At 44.9% G+C, this 26,716-nt stretch overlaps 1 protein-coding gene across 4 annotated transcripts in view; it reads right to left on the bottom strand.

Annotated features, from left to right (window-relative positions):
- The window catches only part of SPINT2 (serine peptidase inhibitor, Kunitz type 2), a 30,334-nt gene extending 3,883 nt beyond the window's left edge, over positions 1 to 26,451 (bottom strand). Inside the window, exons 1-3 of one of the 4 annotated variants that reach the window (XM_008139648.3) lie at positions 25,932 to 26,443; positions 3,176 to 3,346; positions 488 to 547 (exon numbers count right to left, since the gene is read on the bottom strand). In XM_008139648.3, coding sequence (XP_008137870.2) covers positions 488 to 547; positions 3,176 to 3,346; positions 25,932 to 26,037 — 337 coding nt within the window. In that variant the 5' untranslated portion in view covers positions 26,038 to 26,443. Of the gene's footprint in view, positions 1 to 487; positions 548 to 3,175; positions 3,347 to 15,355; positions 15,479 to 25,931 lie in introns of those variants that run through there. The other 3 variants (XM_054710488.1, XM_054710489.1, XM_028142772.2) reach the window with 3 other exon arrangements.
- Between the last annotated feature and the right edge of the window lie 265 nt (positions 26,452 to 26,716).

Raw genomic sequence — 26,716 nt, 5'->3', positions numbered from 1 at the left:
TGTATCGCTCACCCCAGGCTTCTGATGCAGAGCCCTTTAAGCATACAGGAGGAACTGGGTAACTCTATCAGCAGTACAAAGCAAGCTAACACAAAGCTCAAGATCAAGAACTGTAGTGGGAATGGAGGCATGTGGCAGAGGACAGTACTCTGAGCACAGGGAGCAGAGGAGACAGAACAGGCAGGAGAGGCGGGGTGGGCGGTGAGAAAGCGGAGGCCAGCCTAGAGAGAGGGAAGTGGCCTGAGTCACATGGGCAGTGATCACAATTCCCTGACCCCCAGGAGGAAGCTGAGGCCAGCTCAGAAGCACTGCAGACTCCCCTGGCCCTCCTTTCCATTAAGGAGCCAGAAGGTGGCAGCCCAGGCAGAGCCAATGCTGAGTAAACAGAACCAGATGGAAGCTCATGTACAAGCCCGATTCCAAATGTCCTTTCGTAGTTCCCCATCTGGATGGCTCTCATTCCATCCTGGGTCTATTAAAAACCTACCACTTGGGATTGAGGAATCTGCTCCATTCCTGCCGGTGGCCAGACCATCACTAGTGTTCTCTACAAGGAGACAAATAAACCACAGTGAGAAAGTACCCCTCCCTTCAAGATATCCAGTGAAACAAAACAAGGCAGCGTAACACTGAGCTTCATGGAGACTCCCGTTTCTCCTTTATGTGGGCCTTTCAATGAGCACACTGGACCACAAGCCTGCCAGAACTTAGAAATAAGGAACCAAGACTGTCCTTGTGGGTTAAATTTTAAGATCAACATGCTGGTAATTGGAACACAGATGTGTGAAATGCATGTAAAAAGATAATATGGCTTACAGGGCCAAATACCCTGTTAACTGTATTAATCTATTAATGAATAAAAAGTTAAGGGGGTACACAGCAATGTGAATGTACTTAATGCCACCGCACTGTACACTTACAAATGGTTAAAATGGTAAATTTTATATTATGTATATTCTCTCTCTCTCACACACACACACATACACAGTTAAGGGTGTGAGGTAGAGAGGCTAGCCACTTAAGGAAGCACAAAAAGGAGTGCTGGCAGGGTGCAGGAGGGAGGGACCCTGGCTTCCCACCTCCCTACTGGTCCCAACAGACCTTCTGGAGAGGCACGGGGCTGGCCTGACCAGATGCCATTAAACATCAACGTCACAAACCAGCTCCCCTTGTTCTGCCTTGCTCCTCACCAAGCAATCTTCTGGGAATTTGGCTGGGAGGACTGCCTAAGTGGACTACAGGTGCAGGCACAGGGACCTGAGTGTCTGGTCCCCTTGGTGGTTCTGGTTTTCATTATAAATTAATAAACTGGCATTCTCATTATTATGTGGCTTCCCACAGAGCTTGCCTGCCTGGGAGAGAACTTACTAGCAAAGGCCCCAGTGCCTAGTGGCTCTGACAGTTCAAGTTCTTGCACAGACTCACAAGAGATCCTCAAGAGACATGCAGTGGAGACATGCTTGGGTGCCAAAAAAGAGCTTTCTGGGCCCTTAAGACTAGGGCCAGACTCTGAACAAAGACAGCTGTCTGTCTTCTCCCAGCCAAAAACAACCATCCCTGACCCCTTGTAGTGACCTCCTGTCTTAATGCCTAGTGTCTGCTGCTTGCATTGTTAAAAACAACTCTCCTCCTGAGAAAACGAGAAGCAACCAGAATGGGCAGGTACACTTCCTACAGTCAAATCAATTAGGAAGAGACAGAAAAGGTAGCAAAATTATTTCCTCTTAGTTCCTTCCCCAACACTGGATCCCAGCTGATGGAAAATTACAATAGATGCTATTTTCCTCAGTCACCATCTGGTAAGGTTGCCAATTGCTCCCTGAAAGGTGAAGAGCTTGTCTGTATGGTCCAAAAACAATACCCCATCACCACAGCTCTCCAAACACGTGTTGAATGCCTACTGGGCACCAGGCACACAGAGATCAGCAAAGTGTTCAAGGCACTCAGTCACTGGTGGGCTTGTGTGTTCAGCACTGTTTCAAATCTCAAGTCATAGCCAAGGCCACTATTTCCCTCCCCCCCTTTACATATAACTTTAATAAGTTTATCTGATTTTTTAATGCAAAGTGCAAAGCCAAGAGAGATTACAGCCGGTGAGTGAGGAGCGAGAAAAATTGCACAAGGATGCGGGACACAGGCTCACAGGCTCACAGGCCGGCGGTATGCAGGGAGCAGTAAAGGCACCAGCACATCCTGACACAGAATCAGAATCGAGTCCTAATGTCAATGCCAAGCCATCAAGAACGGATGAGGGAAGTCACATAACAATGTTAGAGAGATTGTCAATGAAAATGTTTAACAGTTTGGGTTCTCCAGAGTACTTGGGAGGGATCAGGCCTCAGAGGTCCAATGTCTCATTTGCCATCAAGAGGCTCAGTTCAGAGCCAGTGCAGGTTGTAGTGGGACTTTAAGTTTTTAATCAAACTGTGAGGCTCTCAGGGTCAATGTTATCTTGATTCCACAGAATCCCTTGCAAGTGAGGGCTGGGAAAGGAGTATGTTCCAGGTTTTTTGATTTTTAAAATATTTTTATTTATTTCAGAGAGGAAGGGAGAGGGAGAGATAAAAACATCAATGATGAGAAAGGATCATTGATCAGCTGCTTCCTGCACGCCCCCTACTGGGGATCGAGCCCGCAACCCAGGCATGTGCCCTGATGGGGACTCGAACTGTGACCTCCTAGTTCAAAGGTGGATGCTCAACCACTGAGCCATGCTGGTCAGGCTGTTCTAGTTTTAACTTGACTCAGAACTCAGCTGGCTGGGTGAGCTCCTCAAGTCATTTGCCCCAGAGGCAAAAATAACCCAAATGCCTAGGGAGCAATTGGGGCAGCCTACCTGATTGAACCTTGGACTCTGCTCAAGGGGAAGTCACTTCCTCCTTTGTGGGGTCTGGTGTGGAACCTGCACTCAGTAGTGGGAGAAAGGAAGTCATGGAGAAGACGTAGTCCTGCCTCCACCCTGCCTGCTGCCTACTCTCCCCTTTCTGGGAAGAGGATGGAGAGGACCACTGTGAAACCACTGTGTTGGTGACCTTCGCACTATGCCTGTTTCTTCTGATTTTTAAAACATCCCCCAAGTTCAGCCATGAAGAACTAGTGAAGAGCAAAAGGCACCCACATCCCAATGAATAAACTGACTCTAAATGTAACATATCCTCAACTACCACTGTCTTACCTGTGACATCAGCACATTTCTCAAGACACGCCTCCTTGGTCAGGTAATTATTGTCGTTCCCACCACAGCCTCCATATACAAACTGCTGGCAGGATCCGCCAGTGGCATTGTACCACCACCTATTCATGGAAGCCCGGCATTTTCCCACTACCTTCGGAACTTGGCAAAAGTCTAAAACACAAAGCAGACACCAGTTAGCTTGGCAGGGCAATCCCAGCAACAGAGAACATGCCCACACCTGCAGGAGGAGGCCCACAGTCGCCCAGAGCCCCAAGACAAGGGCCAGTCCAGCACAGTTCCTCCATGAGCTGTTTCTACAACATCACCATCAGGCCCTCCGTGGTGATTCCTTCCTTGTACAGGAAAGCACATCATCTAATGACAAAGATCCCAACCCACTCAACCGAATTGTATTTCAGTTGCATGTTGATTCTGTCCTTGCCCCCATTATCAAAGACACACATATCCAGTACAGAAATTGATGTTCAGATGCAAAAAAAACAGACTTCAAAGTCCTTCTGAATGTGCGTCCCATCACAGTGGGCCCAGGGGAACTGGGTGCTGAAAAGCCAGCAGTGGCGATGGGAATCAGGAAGGAAGCACACGGGCACTCAGCACCTCTCCTGAGGAACTCTCTTAAGCTTTCCTACCCACTCTCTGACCCAGCACACCACTTCACACTTAAACCACCACAAGAGCCTCAGAAAGAACGCCCTAACTCTAGCTCCCCCTCGCCCCCAGCTACAAGGGCAACTCAAGTCACTCCTCTGCTTCCACCTGAGCACACCAAGGTGCCCCCAAATCTGGCCTGCTCTTGTACAAGGGAAACAAAACAATGTTATCAAATTCCAGGCAGATACATCTGCCTAAGATAGGTCTAGCAACCTGCTCCCTCTGTTAAAAAAAAAGTAAGAGAGCCTGGCTGGCGTGGCTCAGTGGCTGAGCATTGACCTATTAACCAGGGGGTCAAGGTTTGATTCCCAGTCAGGGCACATGCCCGGTTTGCGGGCTCGATCCCCAGTACAGCACGTGTAGGAGGCAATGATTCTCTCTCATCATTGATGTTTAAATCTCTCCCTCCCTCTCTCTGAAATAAATAAAAACATATTAAAAAAAAAAAAAAAGCCAGGTGACTCAACGTCTACCCTCTACCACTGTATCACCTTCCCAAGCGAGCATGAGTCCACACTACCTCTCCCCACATCCTGGCCTCCATGATCTCTACCTTCTGGCAGGAGGGAGCCTAGCACAGGGCGCTCGACAAACGTCTCAATAAACATCCCAGAGCCCAACACTTGGCTCCATGTTGTTTTCATGTTTGTTAGGTTGACTTCACCAACTAGGGCAGCGGTCACCAACCTTTCGGACCTTGCGGACCAGCAGTTGGTGACTGCTGCTCTAAAGGTTTCCTTAAACCAGCGGTCGCCAACCTTTCAGACCTCATGGACCGTTGAACTAGAGGATGACTCTAGAAAGCATAGGAAGAGGATTTGTGCTTCTCTTGTGTCTCCAAAATAAGTCACAATGATAAGCATGAAACCAAATGTTCCACAAAACATCAATCTTTGCACAAAAATGGTTGGTGCTGTGCAAAATACCCCCCACACACCAATAAATCACAAGTAACTAGTATAGCAGGAAAAGCATATTCTGAAGTAAGAAACTGTTAATTTGAAAGCAACTATCAATGAAATCACCAGTTAAAACATACCTTATCTGGACATATGATATGAATAGAATCATACAACATGTCCAGAAAAGGCAAATCAATAGGGTAAGAAGTGGATTAATGGTCTACGGTGCTGTGAGATGGGGTGCAGAGTCCCTGCAAATGGGCACAAGAATCTTTTGGAGATGATGGAAATGTTCCAAAATTGGACTGTGGGAATAGATGGTTGTACAACTCTGTAAATGTACCAATGACGTTTGGTATGTAAATAATACTTTAATAAAGCAGTTTTTTAAAAATAAAATAGGGATACTTTTTGTCCATAACACTTCAACCAGAACCAGTTGGTGTGCACCTGGAGCAGGTACTTTCAACAATGTGCCAAAGGTCACAAAACAGCCCTGGCTGCCATGGTTCGGTGGTTAGAGCACTGGACGGTGCAGCAAAGGGTCTCAGGTTCAATTCTATGTCAGGAGCTCGTGCCTGGGTTGTGGGTTCGCTCCCTTGCCCTCGGTTGGGGTGCATATTGGGGACAGCCAGTCAACTCACATCGATGTTTCTTTTTCTCTCGCTCCCCTTCCCTCCTTTCCACTCTAGAAAAGTGGAGGGCCCTGGCTGGTTCGGCTTAGTGGACAAAGAGTGGCCTGCGGACTGAAGGGTCCCAGGTTTGATAACCCGTCAAGGGCACATGCCTGGCTAGGGGGTGTGCAGGAGGCAGCCGATCAATGCTTCTCTTTCATCACTGATGTTTCTAACTCCCTCTCTCTCCCTCCCTTCCTCTCTGAAATAAAAATATATATATATGTATTTTAAAAAGTGATGGAGGAAATACCCTCAGGTGAGCATTAACAAACAAAAAAGGTCACAAAACGTATCCAGTCAACACAACCCAGGGGAAACAAGGCAGGAGAGCTCTCTGGCATATGATTCTGCCCGACACATATGGCTGGCCAAATGTCAGTGGCAGCATAGCTATTGAGACAAGACAGTGAGGATCCACTTAGGACCCCAAACTGAAATCATCAAGGCAGGGAGCACCCAACTGCTAGAGGCAGCAACAGCCTGCCCGATGCCCTGCCAAGCTGAGAGCCATGGAAAGCACCCTGATTGCTGTGTGTCCTTGCTTCCTGAGCAGTACCAGGTACTGCCTTTTTAAATTTTATTTTAGGGGACATTAAAACTGGGGACAGTGAAACAAGGAAGGGCCTAGGATAATAGGAGAGGGACCAGGTGGGGAAATGAGGCTAGGCTGGGCTGCTTTGGCTCATTGGGAAGTCAGATACAGGTTCAGGGGATTTACTCGGGACAAGGTGCTGCTGCCCATTACCACCCTGGCTGCAAGTCTCATGTGGTCCTTTGGAGTTTAGGAGGTATGTACCTATATGGGAAGGAGAGGGGGAAGGGAATGGCATGGGCATGCTACCTGGAGGGAGAGCATGCCCAGTTACTGCCTTTTTGGCAAAGAGTTAAGGATGGAATTGTACACTTTAAATGGGTGAATTATATAGTATGTGAATTACATTTCAACAAAACCTGAGAGAGGGCCCATCGAAGCTCAGACACCAACACAACAGGGTGACCAAAGTATAAAGGGTGAAAATTTGGTGGCTTTTCATAAGGACAGGTGCCAGATACACACTCTGTGCAGGTATGGAAGCCTCAGTGTCTGTAAAGAAGAGAAAAAACACACCTATCCAGGGGTGGATGGCAGTTTCCTTGGTGAAGGAAGTCAACACTGCCTGGAACGTGGCCCTCATCTTTACAGGCGCAGACAACACGCCCAGGGATGCTGATCCCTGCTACCACAGCACACAAGAGGATACTGAGGAAATAACTGTCAAGCCAGTTGGATGTGTACATTCACTAGCATACCATCTCAGAAAGCAAGCCGAAGCGTAAAAGGTCACTTGGATTTGCGGGTAAGGAAAGTGTGCCGTAGGATTCCCAGGCACACCTCTCCCTCGGGTCTGCCTCAGAGATGCTTTCTTTCCTGACTGGAATGTTCTTTCTGTGGATATGTTGGTCCCTTCCTTACTAATCTTTCGGGCCTGGGAGGCCAATCTGTCGCAGACAGCTGCTCACAGCTGCTCTCAATTATCACACTCTGATTTCATAGTTTCAGTTTCAAAAGCAGCCTATTTCCAAGTTCCTTGGGTAGAGTAGGAGGAGATGGGGAAACTTTACTTTTATCTTTAAATTCGATAAAAAATGCAGCGTATCTGGAGAGAATGTTGATACTTGTTGAAGCCAAGGGATGGTTTGTCGGGGCTCATAAAACTGTTTTCACTACTTTGTTGTGTACATTTGAAAATTCCCATAATAAAAAGAGAAAAAAGGGAATCTCTTTTTATTCAAATTTCATTCAAGTAAAAGAGCCTGGCTGGTGTGTGGCTCAGTGGATTAAGCGCTGTCCCATGGACCAAGAGGTCACTTTTTTGATTCCCAGTCAGGGCATATGCACGGGTTATGGGCTCTATTCCCAGTAGTAGGCATGCAGGAGGCAGCCAATCGGTATTTCTCTCTCCCTCACTCAAAAAAAAAATCAATAAAAATAGATTTGGGGGCAAAAAAGTAAAAGAGCTCTAAGTAGCAGATTAATTGGCCAAAGCGAGGTTCCATTAAGATGAAATTTAACCATCCACTTACTATATCAAGACAAGTGCTTCTGTGAATATAGAAGCTACGTGCCGAATGGTGGAAAATCTCATTTTGTCACATCCTTTTACTAACTAAATTGCTTTTGAGCCTCTATGATATAAATTTTTACTCTCTAGGCTTGAGAGAAATGAGCTCATGAAAAATAAATCTGTTTTATTTGCTTGTCTCAAAGGAGACAGTGTCCTTTTAGGAAACACAGGCAATATATTCTTGACCTTCACCCCAAATAATATCAACAAATTTTCTTTCATTATTCTCCAAAAAGCTTGTACAAGAAACCAGAAATACTTTTAGTATGTAAGACAGATTCCACGACTTATCTTCCTTAAAAGAACTTAACTCCTAGCCAGTTTGGCTCAGTGGATGGAGCATCGGCTTGTGGACTGAGGGGTCCCGGGTTCAATTCTGGTCAAGGGCACATACTTCAGTTGTAGGCTCGCCGCCAATTGATGTTTGATTTGTTCCTCTCACATCGTGTTTCTCTCTCTGTCCCTCCCCTTTCTTCTACTCTAAGAATCAATGGAGAGAGAAACCAAGATGGCGGCATAGGTAAACACCTGAACTTGCTGCCTCGCACAACAACTTCAAAACTACAACTAAAAGACAAAACGGACATCATCCAGAACCACAGGAAGACTGTCTGAGTGGAAATTCTACAACTAGAAGGGAAGAGAAAAGCACACTGAGACTCACAGGAGCTGCGGAAGTGCAGAGGTATGGAGGCGCACGTGGAGAGGGCTGGCAACTGAGTACGCAGCTGGCTTTTTCAATCCTCAGGGAGACACTAGCTCCCGACTGCTCTGAACTCCAGTTCCAGGCAAGACTCTGGGGACCCAGACTCATACGGGGAGAAACTGGTCTGTGTGGCAGCGGGTGGAACTCGAGGGTGGTTCTCTCTCAGAGGTGCTTGCAGCGATTACTGCAGGACACTGAGACCCAGGGGGCATCTTAGGGCAGGGCTGACGGGAAGCCATTGCTGTTTGCTCCACCCTGAGACTCCGCCCCTTCCAAGCTGTGCGCAGAGGCTTTTGCATATGAATGGCCTGGTCTTTTGAATTCTAAACTTACCTAACTAACTGTAGCTGAGTCAGTGAGACCCAGAACATCCAAAAGAAGGCCCAAGGCCCCACAGCAGCTTGCATTGCTTCACAGCTGGCCCTCATCTGGGCAACTCCAAAACCCAAACAAAGAAGAGGAATCTGCAGATCTCTCTGTAGCTCCTGCTGGGTGGTCTCAGGCAGAGGCTAAATTAGCACCTCCTTGGAGATCCAAGAGCCAGTGTACCCAGGGGTCAGAGTAGGACCATCCAGATTACAACTCCTCAGATCCATAAGGGACACACTCAGGGGGCAGACTCAGTGAGCACCAAAGCCCCACTGAATCAAGTCTTGCCTCATAAGGGTGTTTCCAGCATAGACACAGCTGATCCTCACAGCCAATTGGCCTGGAGGTCAATTCCTCCCAGTGATACCAACAACAATCAAGGCTTAACTACAACAAGACTGTGCACACAGCCCACAAAGGAGTGCACCAAGAGTGTCCACCTCAGGTTACTGGGGAGGCTGAGCCACTGGGCCCTATAGTACACCTAGCACACAAAGCCACTCTATCAACTCAGGGAAGCAGCCAAAATACGGAGACAAAGAAATAGGTCACAAATGAAAGAAATGGAGGAAAGAAAACGACTGGATATAGAGTTCAAAACCACGGTTATAAGGTTTTTTCAAGAATTTTCTAGAAAAGGCCGATAAATTCAGTGAGACCCTCGAAGATATGAAAAAGGACCAACTAGAAATTAAGCATACACTGACTGAAATAAAAAATAATATACAGAGATCCAACAGCAGACTAGAGGATCGCAAGAATCAAGTCAAAGATTTGAAATACAAAGAAGCAAAAAACACCCAACAGGAAAAGCAAAAAGCAAAAAGAATCCAAAAATATGAAGGTAGTGTAAGGAGCCTCTGGAACAACTTCAAGCGTACCAACATCAGAATTATGGGGGTGCCAGAAGAAGAGAGAGAACAAGATACTGAAAACCTATTTGAAGAAACAATGACAGAAAACTTCCCCCAACTGGTGAAAGAAATAGACTTACAAGTCCAGGAAGCACACAGAACCACAAACAAAATGAATCCAAAGAGGACCACACCAAGATACATCATAATTAAAATGCCTAGAGCAAAAAACAAAGAGAGAATATTAAAAGCAGCAAGAGAAAAACAGTCAGTTACCTACAAGGGAGCACCCATACAACTGTCAGCTGATTTCTCAAAAGAAACTATGCAGGCCAGAAGGGAGTGGCAAGAAATATTCAAAGTGATGAACAGCAAGAACCTACAACCAAGATTACTCTACCCAGTAAAGCTATCATTCAGAATTGAAGGTCAGATAAAGAGCTTCACAGATAAGAAAAAGCTAAAGGAGTTCATCATCGCCAAACCAGTATTATATGAAATGCTGAAAGATATTCTATAAGAAGAGGAAGAAGAAGAAAAAGGTAAAGATAAAAATTATGAACAACAAATACATATCTATCAACAAGTGAATCTAAAAATCAAGTGAATAAAAAATCTGATGAACAGAATAATCTGGTGAATATAATAGAATCAGGGGCATAGAAAGGGAGTGGACTGACAATACTGGGGGGAAAGGGGTGTGGGGGATACGGGAAGAGACTGGACAAAAATCATACACCTATGGATGAGGACAGTTGTGGGTGGTAAGGGCATGGGGTGGGGTGAGGTGGGAACCACTTGGAGGGAGCTTTGGGGGGGAAAAAAGAGGAACAACTGTAATAATCTGAACAATAAAGATTAAAAAAAAATCAATGGAAAAATATCCTCAGGTGAGGATTAACAACAACAACAAAAAAAAGTACTGTACTTTGGTAGATCAGATTAAAATCAAAATGCAGTTTTACTTATTTCTTGACACCCCATTTATTGCTTTCACCAAGCAATAAACCAGGCACATTATGTGCACTATTTCTAATTGTCACAATAAAACTGTGAATCATGTAGTAATATCCCCACTTTACAGATTAGGACACAGGAGCAGTTAAGCTAAGCAAGCAGCAGACTTGGATGTGCATTCGATTCATACTGATCTGATTAGAAAGCACCACTGTAATGACTCTGCAGACTGAAAAAGCTACTACAGTACCAGGCACTGGGAAAAACATGACACTGAAGTTGCCTAAAAGCCACAACATTCCTGAAAACCTTTATCACAATCTGAGGGATCACCAAGGTCAGGCCCTTGGCTGGGCCTCTGTTTTCAGTCACACTCTGTGACAGGGTCAGGGGCCTTGTCATACCAAAGAAACTGGCCAACGCTGAGATGGATTTGGTTGGACAAATTTTCAGAAAGTTATCTGTTAATGAATAATTCTATTATTATGCAGATGACAAAATGAGTCTTAGGATAGTGTTAGGAAACAATCATAAAAAATGTCTTAAGCCCTAACCAGTTTGGCTCAGTGGATAGAGCATCGGCCTCTGGACTGAAAGGTCCCAGGTTCGATTCTGGTCAAGGGCATGTACCTTGGTTGCGGGCACATCCCCAGTAGGAGGTGTGCAGGAGGCAGCTGATCGATGTTTCTCTCTCATCGATGTTTCTACCTCTCTATCCCTCTCCCTTCCTCTCTGTAAAAAAAATCAATAAAATACATTTTTTTTAAATGTCTTAAGTCCGACTTGTATGCTCACAAATGCTAGTGCAAAATTAAACACTTTTACCCTGGCCTGTGTGGCTCAGTTGGTTGGAGCACCATCCCATACATCAAAAGGTTGCGGGTTTGATTCCTGGTCAGAGCACATACCTAGGTTATGAGTTTGATACTCTGGTCAGGGCCCACACGGGGTGTGTGTGTGTGTGTGTGTGTGTGTGTGTGTGTGTGAACCAATGATGTTTCTCTCTCTCTTAACGCCCTCTAAAGTAAGTAAGCATATCCTTGGGTGAGGATAAAAGAAATTAAATACTCTGTTTTCAAAATGCAGAGTAAGAAAAGCTGAAGGGAACCAAATTTGAATATACTCGCTTCACAATATGCAAAAATGAAATTTTGGCCTTCAAGTAACAGTTATATACCCTTCGAAAAGCATCCAAGATGGTTAAAAATCACACATTACTTGAAATATAAACTGTTTAGTTATAAAACCCAGGCAGGCATTTTGAACATTAGTTATTACAAAATTGCCAAATAGCTGGGTCTTTATCTTGGAAAACAGGTTTCTCAGGTTCTGAAACCAGTAGAGCTTTAACCAAGACACCAAGTCAATGGCTCAGACAATTCCTCTCTGTGTGCAGCTGGCTGGAACCATCTGCTGTCACCCCTAACAAGGACATCACAGAAACATTAGCCTGGTGGTATGCTCCCAGGCACTACCAATCTAATTTAACTTCACAGGCTGAAGAAGATGGTGTCTAATTATTCTACAAAAAATGCACAACTACAGCTGTGCAGACTGAAAAATAAGTTTAAAGTTTACTTTAATAAAGCATTTCAAACATTCTGAAAAGTACAGAAAATATAACACTGGGGTATCTAGTTTTCAGCTTTATCAAATTATAACATTTTAAAGGACTAAAATATTGATAGAGCTGAAATATTTTATATACCCCTCACTTCAATCCCACTTGCAATTAACACCTATCTTGAACTTGGTGTTTTCTTTTATTCATGTTTTCATACCCAAAGTCAGTTTACTTTTTTTTTTTTAAATATATTTTATTGATTTTTTTACAGAGAGGAAGAGAGAGGGATAGAGAGTTAGAAACATCGATGAGAGAGAAACATCGATCGGCTGCCTCCTGCACAACCCCCACTGGGGATGTGCCCGCAACCAAGGCACATGCCCCTGACTGGAATCGAACCCGGGACCCCTGAGTCCGCAGGCCGACGCCCCATCCACTGAGCCAAACCGGTTTCGGCCAGTTTACTTTTTAAAAAAATATATTTTTTTTATTGATTTCAGAGAGGAAAGGAGAGGAAGAGACACTAATGATGAGAATCATTGACTGGCCGCCTCCTACACCCCCATTGGGGACCAAGCCTGAAACCCAGGTACGTGCCCTTGACCAGAATCGAACCTGGGACTCTTCAGTCCGCAGGCCAACACTCTATACACTGAGCCAAACCAGCCAGGGCACCAGTTTACTTTTAAAAAATATATATTCTTATTGATTTCAGAAAGGGAGAGGGAGAGAGATAGAAACATCAATGATGAGAGAGAATCATTGATCGGCTGACTTCTGCACGTCCCCTACTGGAGATTGAGCCCGCAACCAGGCATGTGCCCTGACCAGAAATCGAACCGTGACCTCCTGGTTCATAGGTTGACACTCAACCATTGAGCCATTCCAGCTGGGCCAGAGTCAGTTTACTTTTAAAACAAAAATAACTTTCCTAGGATTCAAGTCCTTGATATACTTTTTACTCCCATGAGTGCTATAAACTAAAGAACACATTGCCTCACTATAGGCCTGATAAAAAGTCCAATCATCTCCCAAGCCTGAAGCCTGCCATGAAATGGTCTTCCTCTTCCCAACCACCATTTGTTTCTCTAGAGCAAAGGTCAGTAAACTTCTTTTATGATGGGTCAAATAGCACATACAGATAGTACTTGCTTTGCATGCTAGTATTGATATCATGCAAATAAACAGGAAAAATATGTTTCAAAGGGTTCAATTCTGGTTGGGGCACCTAGCAGGAGCAACCAATAGATGTTTCTCTCTCACATCAATGTTTCTCTCTCTCTCTTCCTCTCCTCCCTTGCTCTCTCTAGAATCAATGAAAACCATATTCTCAGGTGAGGATTAAAAAAAAAAAAATTGCTCTGAGAGTTACTTTACATTTTGTGAAGGTTTTTGCCAGTGTTACTTCCTCTGGGACATCATCCTTTTTGCCACATTTCTGTTGCTAAGTGGGCCCTCACTAAGGTCCTCTGGGGGCATATCCAGTCTCTCAACTGGAGGTAGAGTCAACATTCCCACAGTCAGCTAGTTATTCTATCACTCACTCCATTTATGCTCCACTGGAATTTCAGTTCTGGCATTACCACTTTTTTTTCTTCGCTGCACTGGAGTCTATTTTTGGCCAATTCCCTCTACTGATTAACCATTTATATAAACTGTTATATAGGGTTATCACTGGGAAACAATGCGCACAACTACATGCTTTGCTGTGGATGAACTAACAAATGTGCAAGGACCAATCACTGGCACATGTGTAGTTTATAGTAATTTGTGACTGTAGGACTAGCAGGGGAAACCTGTACCCAAGTACTTAGTTATTATACTGTGGTAACTGAAATCTGAGCCCTGTTGTTAAGGGACTGAAATTATTTATGAATGTGTGGTAATGGAAATTTTTGCATGTTGAAAACCCTGCAAAGCAAGGACTGCCATTATTTCAAGAGCTGTGGGCTACATAGTTCTTTTTTTAACTTTTAGTTGCAGTATTTTTTCCCCATCACCATTTATCACATAGTTCTGATTCAACTCTGTCATTGTAGCATAAAAGCTACCGCAGACAATATGTAAATGAATGACAAGGCTGTCATTCCAATCAAGCTTTTTTACGGACACTAAAATTTTATCTCACGTAATCTATACATGCTTTTAAAAGTTATTTTTATTTTCTACCATTAAAAAATGTAAAAATCGTACTTAGCTTGCCAATTATTTTTACAGTGTTTATAGAAAACTCCCTGTTCAGATTTTCCACCCTTACAGAACTCAGTCTTATATGTGTAGTCTGAAGCTCGAGTGCTAGAGTTCAGGTTTCTTTAACAGCACTGACCGTGCATTCCTTTGCTAAAAAGACTGTAGCACTAAAAACAGCTCTACTCTCTTCACTGAAGCCACTTAGAATTCTAAGAGATAACAGCCAAAGAGAAATTATTTGATATAAAAAATCCTTGGAGCCCGGCCAGTGTTGCTCAGTGGTTGAGCGTTAACCCATGAACCAAGAGGTCACTGGTTCGATTCCGTCAGGGCACATGCCCTGGTTGCTGGCTCAATTCCCAGAAAGGGGCAATTCCCAGTAAGGGTGTGCAGGAGGCAGCCTATCCATGATGTTTCTCTCTCATCGATGTTTCTATCTCTCTATCCCTCTCCCTTCCTCTCTCTCTAAAAATCAAGAAAAACATTTTTTTTTAATTCTTGGACATTTGAAAATCATATTTTATACACAAAAAATAAGACAAAGAACAGTTCACTGTTCAAGATTCAAAAGCAAAGAAAGTAATGAAGAGTTATATAATTCAAGAATTTCAAAGACCAGGGGCAACTATTACCAGGGCTTGGTTTTCACAGACCTACCACAGCTGAAAATTCACCACCAAGGCATCTTGTTTATGCCAGTGAATAACTGTGAGACACCACATAATGGAATAACCAGAGCTGTGACAGTCCAATGCGTATGTGCTGGTACAGAAACATGGCTAAATCTGAGATGGGGGAATGGGGGCTAAAGAATGGTTTCTGTATCATAATTCCTTTTTTAAACTTTTAATTTAGACACGTGTATGAATCTAACCCTCGAGGGAAAGGGACTAAAGGAAGGAGACATTTACATACAGGTTTTCTTTTTCATCTGTATTTTTGGTATAGTGTGAGCCATCAGTGGCCTTATCTGGACAGCAGATTATGGTCCTATTTGTTTGCTTCAATTTTTCAGTAAAAAAATTTTAAACTACATGAATTAAAACTGAATGTATTAAATTCCCTAGTATCTGGAGCAGTATTAAGCTATAGTGTTTGTGAATAGCTATCATATGTAAATATGGTGACCACATAATTTATCCTCATCAAGACACTTTTCAGAATGAACGAGTATTAATAGTTACCCTGGGACATATGGTGGTGTAAATTGGAACCATCCAAGGTAAATCCTCCAAGCCATCCTATACACTGAAGGCACTAACTAGGGATGTGGTCCTCTGTCCTCCAGGGGTTTATAATTCAATTACAGCCACAAGACTCCCTTGGGTAGGAAAGAGAAGAAAAAAGGAATCACACAAGGTAAAATATTATAAGCACAGCCTAATTCAAAGGGCTTATAAGCCATACAAGGTACAGAGGAAATGACTAAAGACTCTGGTATAGGGGAGTGACAAAATAAGGAAGAGTCTTTTGGCAAAAGTATAGGACAGATTAGAGTCGGTAGTTAGTCGGGTAAAGGACCAAAGCTTGAAGGAATACCTGGCTCTTTTACCTGCTGAAGTTACCTGGGGGCATTTTCCTAACCTCCTAGTATTTCTTCATTCATAACATGGGAACAAAAATGTATAAGCCTCTTAATAAAACTGGAAAATGTGTAACTCACATACACTGAATGGCCAGATTATTATGATCTCTGAACGCATAATAATCTGGCCACTCAGTATATATGTGTGTGTGTGCACGTGTGTATATATATACTTCATGCACCGGGCCTCTAATATATATATCTCTCTATCTCTCTATCCCTCTCCCTTCCTCTCTCCAATATATATATGCTGGGCCTCTAATATATATATTAGAGGCCCAGCATATATATATTGGAGGCCCGGTGCATGAATTCGTGCATGGGTGGGGTCTGGCCAGCCTGGCCAGGGGGAGGAGACATGGGTGGTTGGCCGGCCTGCCTGCTGGTCGAACTCCTGGTGGAGGAGACAATTTGCATATTAGCCTTTTATTATATAGGATATACAATGAGTGGCCAGATTATTATGCGTTCAGAGATCATAATAATCTGGCCACTCAGTGTATTTCTTAATTCACCAAGCCCCATATTCATTGATTTACGCCTGCCTACTTAAAAAAAAATCATGTATATTTTAGAGACTTGGAGTATCTAAATCAAAGACTCTTAGGAGGTTTTAGGAAGATTAGGCAGTGCTTTCTGTGACACAGTAAGAAAAATGTATTTGGTCTTTGACCCCCTATTTCCCCCCCCCCCCTCCGCCACCTAAAACCCTTATAATTTCCTGAGTGCTAGGAGCATCTTTTGTTCTAATATTTGTTCTTTGACCCAGGTTCCCTACATAATTGGGAATCTCTGGAGTGATAAAATTAATTTTTGTATGCTAATGAGATGATGGGGGGGGAGGGGCTGGAGAGCTTCAAAATGGGGCCGTGCATCAGAAAGACCAAGGCCAGGTTAAAGGTCTAGAACAGGAGTCCTCAAACTACGGCCCGCGGGCCACATGCAGGTGTTTTTGCCGTTTTGTTTTTTTACTTCAAAATAAGATATGTGCAGTGTGCATAGGAATTTGTTCGTAGCTTTTTTTAAACTATAGTCCGGCCCTCCAACGGTCTGAGGGACAGTGAACTGGCCCCCTGTTTAAAAAGTTTGAGGACCCCTGGTCTAGAACATTCAGCCCCCCCCTCCCTTCCTCCAGGGAGGGGACAGGGGTGAGAAACTGAGTTAGGAGAGCTTCTGGGTTAGTGAACACATCCACATGACGGGAGAGTGACTGGCTCACCCCAAGCTTCTGTGCTAGGGACCGTCCGGACCTCATCTATGTCTCCACCTGGCTATTCATCTGTATCCTTTATAATAAATCGGCAAATGTTGTTTTCCAGAATTCTGTGAGTGTTCTACTAGCAAACTATTGAACTACTCAACCCAAAGGTATATAAAAGGAACCCTCCGTTTATAGCAAGTTAGTCAGAAGTACGTATGACAACCTGGGATTTTTAAGTGGCATGTAGGGAGGAGGGGCATTTTGTGGGACTGAGCCCTTAACCAGTGGAGTCTGTGCTAACTCTGGGTACTATCAAAATTGACTTATTAAAAAAAAAAAATTGAGTTATGAGTTAAACCGTAGGACACCCCATCAGTGTCTGAGAACTTAAGAACTGCTTGATGTAGAAAAGTCCACACATCTGGTGTCAAAAGTATTCTGTAGTAAACAGGAGAGTTTTCACTTTAAAGTCTTTTCACTTAGTTAAGGGCTAAGAATGTTAGCAAGAGAACAATCTTGAGGACATTATAAATATAACTCAGCCCAAGTTGATGTGAAGGCCTCTGTGTGTAATTTATACCTGTTCTGGATCTAGTTAGTATAAAAGTGTTATTTGGCAAGTTTGTTAGCAAAATGTCCCCCTATGTTTCCTGCTGAGGAACACATCATTAACCTTGAGTATATCTTGACAATGGCGTGTCTGGGAAAGGGCATTTGCTCACTGTAACTTGAATTCACTGGTGAGGAGATTCAGTTGGCTTTCCTTCCATAGGCCCCAATGAGCTAAATTCTGCAGGCTTGCTCTGATGCATTTCTTTTTTTTTTTTTTAATGTTTTTATTGATTTTATAGAGAGAGGAATAGAGAAACCTGGATCAGCTGCCTCTGGTACACCCCATAATGGGAATCAAGCCTGCAACCCAAGTATATGCCTTGATGGGGAATCAAACCAGTGACCTCTTGGTTCATGGGTCAATGCTCAATCATACCAGCCAGGCTCTGAAGCATTTCTTGAAAACAATTCAAATGGGAGGGTTGTCTTTAAAATATACAGGTTAATATCAGAAGATTATAATAGTTTATGATCCATTACAAGCGCTTAAAACATTTAGCACAAAGCTTTGAATAAATAGTAGATATTATACTTTTATGAAGACCAGACTAATATACTAGTAGAGACAGTGGGAACGAAAATAAAGAGAAGGCTGACACACTTCACTGGAAAGTCCAACTTTCAGGATATAGGGAATACGGAAAATCAAAAGTACAACCTCAGCCGAAACCGGTTTGGCTCAGTGGATAGAGCGTTGGCCTGCAGACTCAAGGGTCCCAGGTTCGATTCCGGTCAAGGGCATGTACCTTGGTTGCGGGCACATCCCCAGTCGGGGGTGTGCAAGAGGCAGCTGATCGATCTTTCTCTCTCATCGATGTTTCTAACTCTCTATCCCTCTCTCTTCCTCTCTGTAAAAAAATCAATAAAATATATTTAAAAAAAAAAAGTACAACCTCAGATTAAAGAATTGGTCAAACCAGCTCAATCACTCCTTCCCTTGGTTTTTCTGCTATGTACCATTTGCCATGACTGAAGTGACAAAACTCCCTATCTTCACCTAAAGTAAGGTAATGGCAAACTATCATACAGATCGAACTCCTGTATCACGAGATTGTCATGAGATCAAGAGTTCAGGGACAGAAAGCTCAAGGGTGGGACTGGAGAAAATAAGAAAAAATATGCCTTGGTTACCCATTTGGACTGCAAATATCTTTCCTCTGAAAATTGAGAGAATCTCATTGTATGAGTGAAGAGGTAGTCAATACCAGGGAGGTAAGCAAGCTGTTTTAATTCTACCATGCCAAATTCCAAAGTTGACATTTATTTTATAATCGGCCTTAATTCACCTATTTTGGTAGCTAGATAAGTTCTACATACTTGAGTACTTCTGTTTACAGGATGGAAAACTACTAACTATCCATCTCCTCTAGGTCCAGGTATCTGGAAGTTGTCATTAATAGGATAATTCAGAAACTTTAAAATAACCTGTAGGTATTTATGAGGAAAGAATATTTACATGGACAAATCCAACTTCAATTATAAGGCTCATAAAATCTTGTTGTTTTAGATATAAAATCTTGGCATTTTAAGATATAAAATATTTAGATAAAGTTTACATTTCATAAACTACCAACACTACACAAACCAGCACTCCTGCCCACCGCCATTTCATATTCATCACCCAAACAGGACTATAAATTATACCCTTACCTAAATTCATAACTAGAAATACAGTAGCCCATCTGAACAACTTGGAAACAAACAGTTTCAAAGTCTTTCATGAGACTGTTAGTTCACATTCAGGGGATCTTAACCTTGTTTGAATAATGGATCATTTTCAGAAACTGATAAAACCTAATGGACCCTCTTCCTAGAGCAGTGTTTCTCAACCTGTTTTTTAGTATCACATTCCCCACCCACCCCAAGGAGCCTTGATATGTTTTTCCTTAGTCACCCCAGGAAATTCCAATACCACACATACTGTATACTTATTTATACAGAGTGGCCCTTTGTATAGTCATAAACTGTTGTAATATATTATATCTCCTCCAACCCCCGAACATGCCTTAGACACTGGGAAACACATAGACAAAATATCACATGTGAATTTAGGGACTTCAGATTACAGGGCTTCTGAAGACACGGACCCAGGACCCCACTGATGAGATTCATCTCAAACATCTGAAAAACAACAATTAAATTTTTACCCTATTTCTTTTTATTGATTTGAGAGAGAGAGAGAGAGAGAGAGAGAGAGAGAGAGAGAGAGAGTGTGTTGTTCCACTTATTTGTGCATTCATTAGTTGATTCTTGCATGTGCCCTGACCTGCAACCTTGGCACACTGGGATGATGCTCTAACAAACGGAGCTACAGCCAGGACAACCCTTATTTCTAAAGCTGTTTCTTCAAAGTTCCTGGGCCTCACATTCCATCACAGGGAGTTTTCAAAAAGATCTTGCCAGAAACAACACATGAAATAACATTTGTGACCAGGATCATACAAAAATATCCATAATCCATAAGCTAATGATTCTAGACTCATCTGTGAATTATGACCATCAGCCTCCTGGGGTTAATGAAGTCATTTTGGTGTGACTTCTTCAGAGTTATCTCCCCCTCACATGAATCACAGGCTACCATATCCCTTATTTGGCCTTCCTTGTCAGTCTCAGGACATGGCAAACAGAGGCTTGGCTGTCTGGCCAACTACCAAGAGACAAGCTTGAGCAAGCAAATGGCTCTGGGGATAGGTAAAATGAGAAACAGGTGGGGCAGTGGCAGTGAAAGAGAAGCTGGCTTTCTCTATCACAGGCTGCACTTTCAAATGCTGACCAGGACAAAAGAATGTTTCTGATGGAAAATATCTTTTTCCACAGAAAGGTCCATTCTCCCTCTGTGGACCTAAAAGGCAGGCCCTGGATGTTCTTTAGGGATTGTTGCCATTTGAGCTTCAAAGCCCATGTTTTCAGTGAACACCAAAACTTGCCTTACTTTTCTTCAAAGTACTCACCCCCAGATCTATATTCATTGTTCAATTCTTTATTGTATTGTCTTCATCTAATCACAATGTAACTACCATGGATTGTGTGTCTTTTTTTCAGTGCTCTATTTCCCGGGCCTAAAAATAAAGCTTGGTATGTGCTCAATAAATGTGCTGAATAATTATTTCAAACTGTCCTGGAACCACTTTCGAACAAGAGCCTCTTCTACGGCGGACAAGAATACCAGAAGATGCTATTTTGGAGAATCCCCAGCTGATCACCAATACCAACTGCACTTTAGCTCCTATCTATCTCTGTGTCTTTGACCATCCATGGGGGTGAGGAGAAGAGAAAAATGTACTAATAACACGCTTATTGAAGATTTGCTAAAGTTCACCCTTTTAATCAAAGTTCTGGGGAAACTGTAATTAACCCAAGAGGGGGATGGAAACTGAAAGTCACCTGAAAGTGCAATAGAGGCTCTCAAATGCTGCATCTGTCCTCAGCATAAGTCCCAAAAAATAAGTCCCAGGCCGGGATAAAGGTATTGGCAACAGTTACTTGTAGTATGCCTAACTGACCACTCCCTAAAGGAATTTTTGAGGTTCTACTCTGAAGAGGAATATATTACTGTCCTTGTATTGATCAAAATTACCTATTTGGGGCCCCTCCAAATACCTGGGGAAGAGAAGAAAAAATTATGCACATTTGTGGTCACATGATAAGGGGTTTTCCCCTCCCTAACATCAATAATACACATACATACACTCACTGTACAATTTATAGAGTTGTTTTATCCACCTCCATTTATTAAATGGAGCATATTCTTAAGGTGGACGTCACAGCTCCAATGTTTACAGATACAGAGGGCAGGCCAAGTGAATAAACACACACTTTGGGAGAGTAGTACCTAGCCTGTCCAAAAGGAGTGATGGGCCCCAGCCGATGGTGATATGTGGGAATATAGGCCTGGTGGCACCAGATCTTCAAATTTTCAGGCAAAGCTAAAACACAAATTTTCCCATTAAAAAATTCCCAATTCTAGAAACTACAAGTCACATAAAATCTGTTTGAGGCCTCCAAGGAATGGTCATTTTATACTTTCTTTGTGCTTTCCATGATTCTCCTCTCACCTGCTTATCACATCAGTTCCAGACTCCTAAATACCCATCATCCTGTTTTGTTACCATTTCCTTTTCCCCAACTCTTGGGGCTTCTCTATTTAAGACCTATCTTAAGCAAAATCTCTCATTTTCTCAATCACTTCTCTAAACATGGTGATTTTCTTATCTCTAACCTAATCTGTTCTCCCCTCTAAGTGGGTAGGTCTCCTTGCTCCTGGGTGCTACTTCCAGACATTCTACTTCCATCTTCTCCCCAGTCCCCCAGCTAAGAATCTTATCATCAGAGTAGACAGTATCCACCTTGTGCATCATCTTCTGACCCAGGCCATTATACCTCACTTCTCCATAATTTTAGCTCCAGGCTCACTGCCACTCCCCCTCCTCCCATCATCATTCTTGGTGATTTCCATATCCAGGCCCATGATCCTAGAATCATCCTGACCTCTTGGTTAGTAGATTTCCTCTCCTCCAATGATCCTCTCCTCCCCCAGACTCTTCCATGATCATGCCTAGGCCTTGTCTTAATAATTGCAGTCTAGCCCTAGCCGGTTTGGCTCAGTGGATAGAGCATCGGCCTGGGGACTGAAGGGTCCTGGGTTCGATTCCCATCAAGGGCACACCCCCAGGTTTTGGGTTCAACCCCCAGAAGGGGAGATATGCAGGAGGCAGTCAATCAATGATTCTCTCTCATCAATGATGTTTCAATCTCTCTCCCTCTCCCTCTCTGAAATCAATACAAATATATTTTAAAAAATAAAAATAACTGCATGCTGAAACCGGTTTGGCTCAGTGGATAGAGCATCGGTCTGCGGACTGAAAGGTTCCGGGTTCGATTCCGGTCAAGGGCATGTACATTGGTTGCGGGCACATCCCCGGTGGGGGGTGTGCAGGAGGCAGCTGGTCGATGTTTCTCTCTCATCGATGTTTCTAGCTCTCTATCCCTCTCTCTTCCTCTCTGTAAGAAATCAATAAAAAAATATTTAAAATAAATAAATAAATAAATAACTGCAGCCTCTCCAGAACTTCAGTTTCATGCATCTCATTCACTGCCCACCATATCCTACCGAAGAGGAAGAAGAAGGAAGAAGGAGGAGGAGGAAGGAGGAGGAAGAAGGAGGAAGGAGAAGGAAGGAGGAGGAAGAAGAAAAGGTAGAAAGCTTTCAAACAAACAACTTCAGATAAGCAAGGGCATTAGTTGACCCAGCCAAACAGGAATACTTGTGAAAGGTCAGTAGGTCCAGCCATCTGCAGCAGCCAGGGAGGCCACTGGGAACAGAGGCGGCCTCTGCAGCCAGACCTGGCTTTGTCAATTACTATTCTGTGACCTTAGATAAGATCTGTAACTTCACCACACCACGTTGTCTCAAGGATTAAATAACACATACAGCAGGGGTGGAGAACGTCAGGCCAGTGAAACCATTTGGTCTGACCCTGCCAAGGCATTAGGGGTGAATTAATTAAATGTTTGACCACATATAGCAGGCTAGTTTTTAAGTTGATAATTTTGTATGGCCCTCCAATGATGTTATAAATATCTAAATGGCCCTTGGCAGAAAAAAGGTTCCCACCCCTGACATACAGGCGCAGAGTAAGCAATAGATGTTAGTCCCAAACTCAGTTTTGACAAAGTCCAGGCCAGGTAACTGGAAGGTACTATACATCCTTAACATAATTACTTCATCTACAAAAGTCCAGAAGGGCTGACAAATCCTGGTTCAGACTGCAAGAATAATGAACAAAGAATAAGAATATGCGTTCCTAATTCTTATTCCTCTAGAGCTGAGCCCTTGACATACCCATTAACTCATTTTTTTCCCCTCTCTGCCTCAGGCAAAGGGAAATTAAGTTTTCAGAAGTCACTGCAGGTGACAACTTATTGCACACTTTTCACCCAATCTGCTGGCCTATGCCTATAAAGCCACTGGCTCCTGCCTATTGCTCTCACCTCACATCCTCCTCCAACTCTCCCTTCCTCCTTTTCTGCTCCAGCCACACACACTGGCTGGCTAGCTCTCCTGGTCTTTTCCTTCAAAACCACCATGTGTGTTCCAGCCTCAAGGCTTTTGTACTCCATTACTTCCAACTGGACACTCAGCCCTAAGGTCTTTGTGTGGCTGCCACCTCCTCACTTTTCCTCTTAGAGCTCAGATGTCGCCCTCCTCAGAGAGATCTCCCCTGACTACTGAACCAAAGTACCCGCATCAGACATATTTTTATATGGATCTTACAAGGAGCACATGCCAGGCACCCACCTCAGAGGGGTTGGGTATGGAAGGGTGGCACAATTCTAGGAACACAATCTTGCTGAAGGATAGAAAAGACTAGGAGAAGAAGCACACGAACATAGATATTTATATATCTGGGTCACAGGGCAAGTCATAAAGCATGGCAAGAGAAGCAAATTGCCTCAAAATATACACATGGAATCTGAATAGTGTACTTTTTGAAGGGAAAAAAAAATGAAGTTTGGAACCTGTTGCTTGTTCATCATAGAGAATAAAATTTTTGGTGATATTGGGGAGGAAAAGTGGCCCCCATCATCTTACTTCACCTCATTTGTGTACTTGGCCCTGTTCATTTACTTCTCAGTAATTTAATATCGTGATGAGTGCTCTTTATTTAAATGTTTACTCACTGTCTCTGTCTCTCCCACCAGATGAGAAGTTCTGTGAGCGCAGAGTCGCGGCTCGTCTGAGTCACAAGCACTGTCCCTGACACATAGCAGGGCCTCAACAAATTTTTGCTGAATCAATGAATTCTTTCAACAGTTATTTTCAAAGCCCACTTGTGCTTGTCTTAACAAGTTAAGGTTCTAACAACACCTGTTCAAAAAGACCTTTCAAGCTAAACTTCCTTAAGAGTGGGGAGGTTTTGCCAAAACCGGTTTGGCTCAGTGGATAGAGCGTCGGCCTGTGGACTCAAGGGTCCCAGGTTCGATTCCGGTCAGGGGCATGTGCATTGGTTGCGGGCACATCCCCGGTGGGGGGCGTGCAGGAGGCGGCTGGTCGATGTTTCTCTCTCATCGATGTTTCTGGCTTTCTGTCCCTCTCCCTTCCTCTCTGTGAGAAATCAATAAAATATATTTAAAAAAAAAAAAAAAAAAGAGTGGGGAGGTTTTGCCAAAAGCGGTTTGGCTCAGTGGATAGAGCGTTGGCCTGTGGACTCAAGGGTCCCAGGTTCGATTCCGATCAAGGGCATGTACCTTGGTTGCGGGCACATTCCCAATAGGGGGTGTGCAAGAGGCAGCTGATCAATGTTTCTAACTCTCTATCCCTCTCTCTTCCTCTATGTAAAAAATCAATAAAATATATTTTTTTAAAAAAAGTGGAGAGGTTTTAATCCGAACCTCTTAAAGGACCAATCCAATAAGTCTAAGCCTAGCTCCTCACAATCAATATTATTCTTTTTTGAAATCCTCACCTGAGGACATGTGTTTTTTTTATTGACTGTAGAGAGGGAGGGAGAGGAAGAAAGAGAAACATCGAAGTGAGAGAGAAACATCGGCTGTCTCCCCGCACGAGCCCCAGGGGGAGTGGGGGTGGTAGGGGAGGGGAATCAAACCCCGCCACCTAGGTAGGTGCCCTGACCGGGAATCGAACCCGCAGCCTTTGGTGGACAGGACAGGTGCCTCAACCAACTGAGCCACCCGGCCAGGGCGCCAATACCCTTCTTACACCTCGGCATCTGGCAAAATTTCTCCCCTCCAACACTTTTGCTTTTCTTCTCCTTCCTGTTGATTTCACTGAGCATCACCTTCCTTGGCAGCCGAACCAGGAAGGTGTCTCAGGAGGCTGACGTCCAAGATCTGAAGCGGTGGGGGTGGAGCCTGCTTCCAAGAAGCAAACTGGCCCCGGGTCACTAACCCAGCCCCCTTCCTCCCAGGCCTGGCCTCCTGGGCTTTCCGGAACCTTGGGACGTGCTGCGCCCAGGAAGCGGCCGGCCTGCGGGTGGGCCCCTCACCCCCTTCCTGCCACCGGGGGGAGCCGCGCTACTCCGCGGCCACACGCCGGTCTCCTCCCTCACCCGCTGGAAACTTTCTCAGCGCGGACTCCTCCGCCCGGCCTCCCTCCCATGGGGGCCGCCAAACCCCGTCACAGAGCGGGCTCCCTCTCCCAGAGGGGCTCCGCCACCGGAACCCGCCGTGAGCGTCACCAAGTCGCCCCCATTCCCTCGCCCGCCAATCCTCCCCACTCAGACCTCGTCCAGGGGCCTCTCGGATCCAACTTGACCCCCCACATCCTGCCCCCCCCGCCTAACGTCCCGTCTTCGGCCTCTCGGCCGTCCACTCCTCCCTGGAGACCCGCCCGGGCGCTCACCGTGGACGTCACGTTCTCCGTCGGCCGCTTCGACCCCGAAGAGGAGCAACGATACCAGCAGGGCGAGGAGCGCCGGGCACCGCCTCGGCCCACACAGCTGCGCCATGACTAGCTCCGCCGGCCGCGCGCAGGCGAAGCCTCCAGCCGCCGGCCGTTGGGGTCTCGCGATCAGGTGCGAGAAGCCCCCCTGCTGCGCACGCGCACGGGAGCGCCTCGCGGGCAGGTGCGGACGCTCGAAGAGGGGCTGCGCTGGCGCCGGCGCTGGCGCCGAAGTCTCCGGAAGAAAGCCCCTTTCTCTACCTCCTACGCCCACAACGCGGGAGAACGCTCCTCACTCGCCCCGTGGCCCCCCCAGTAACCCACAGCGACTGTCCACCGTTCAGAGCCCCACCACCACACGGCAAATGGCTCGGGGGGTGCTGGAGCCGATGGCGGCCGCCTGGAAGGAGACGTCGAAGGTGGCCGTGGCCGCCAGGGAGGGGGCGGGGAGCACCTGGCGCAGGCGCAGGGAGCAGGCACCTGCGCGGTGTCCTCCTCTCTCGGCGCACCTGGGTCCGCCCCCGGCGCTGGGGACGGGGCCCGGGCTGACGTTGGCTCCGCCCCGGGTAAAGCCTGGCATGGCCGGTAGGCGCCTGCCGGCTGAGCCCAGGCGTCCTGCCACCCTTTTCCCGGGGCCGGTGGATGATGACCCAGTACCTTCGCCCCACTCCAAGCGGGAGCAGAGGGCGCACACACGCTCTTCCTAGAAATCTGGCTTTCTGCCCGCCTCAATTCAGCCTTCCTTT

Source organism: Eptesicus fuscus, chromosome 21 (assembly GCF_027574615.1).
Source record: "Eptesicus fuscus isolate TK198812 chromosome 21, DD_ASM_mEF_20220401, whole genome shotgun sequence".
Lineage (NCBI taxonomy): Eukaryota > Metazoa > Chordata > Mammalia > Chiroptera > Vespertilionidae > Eptesicus > Eptesicus fuscus.
Note: the sequence above shows the minus strand (reverse complement) of the source record. Positions and strands in the feature narration are given on the sequence as shown.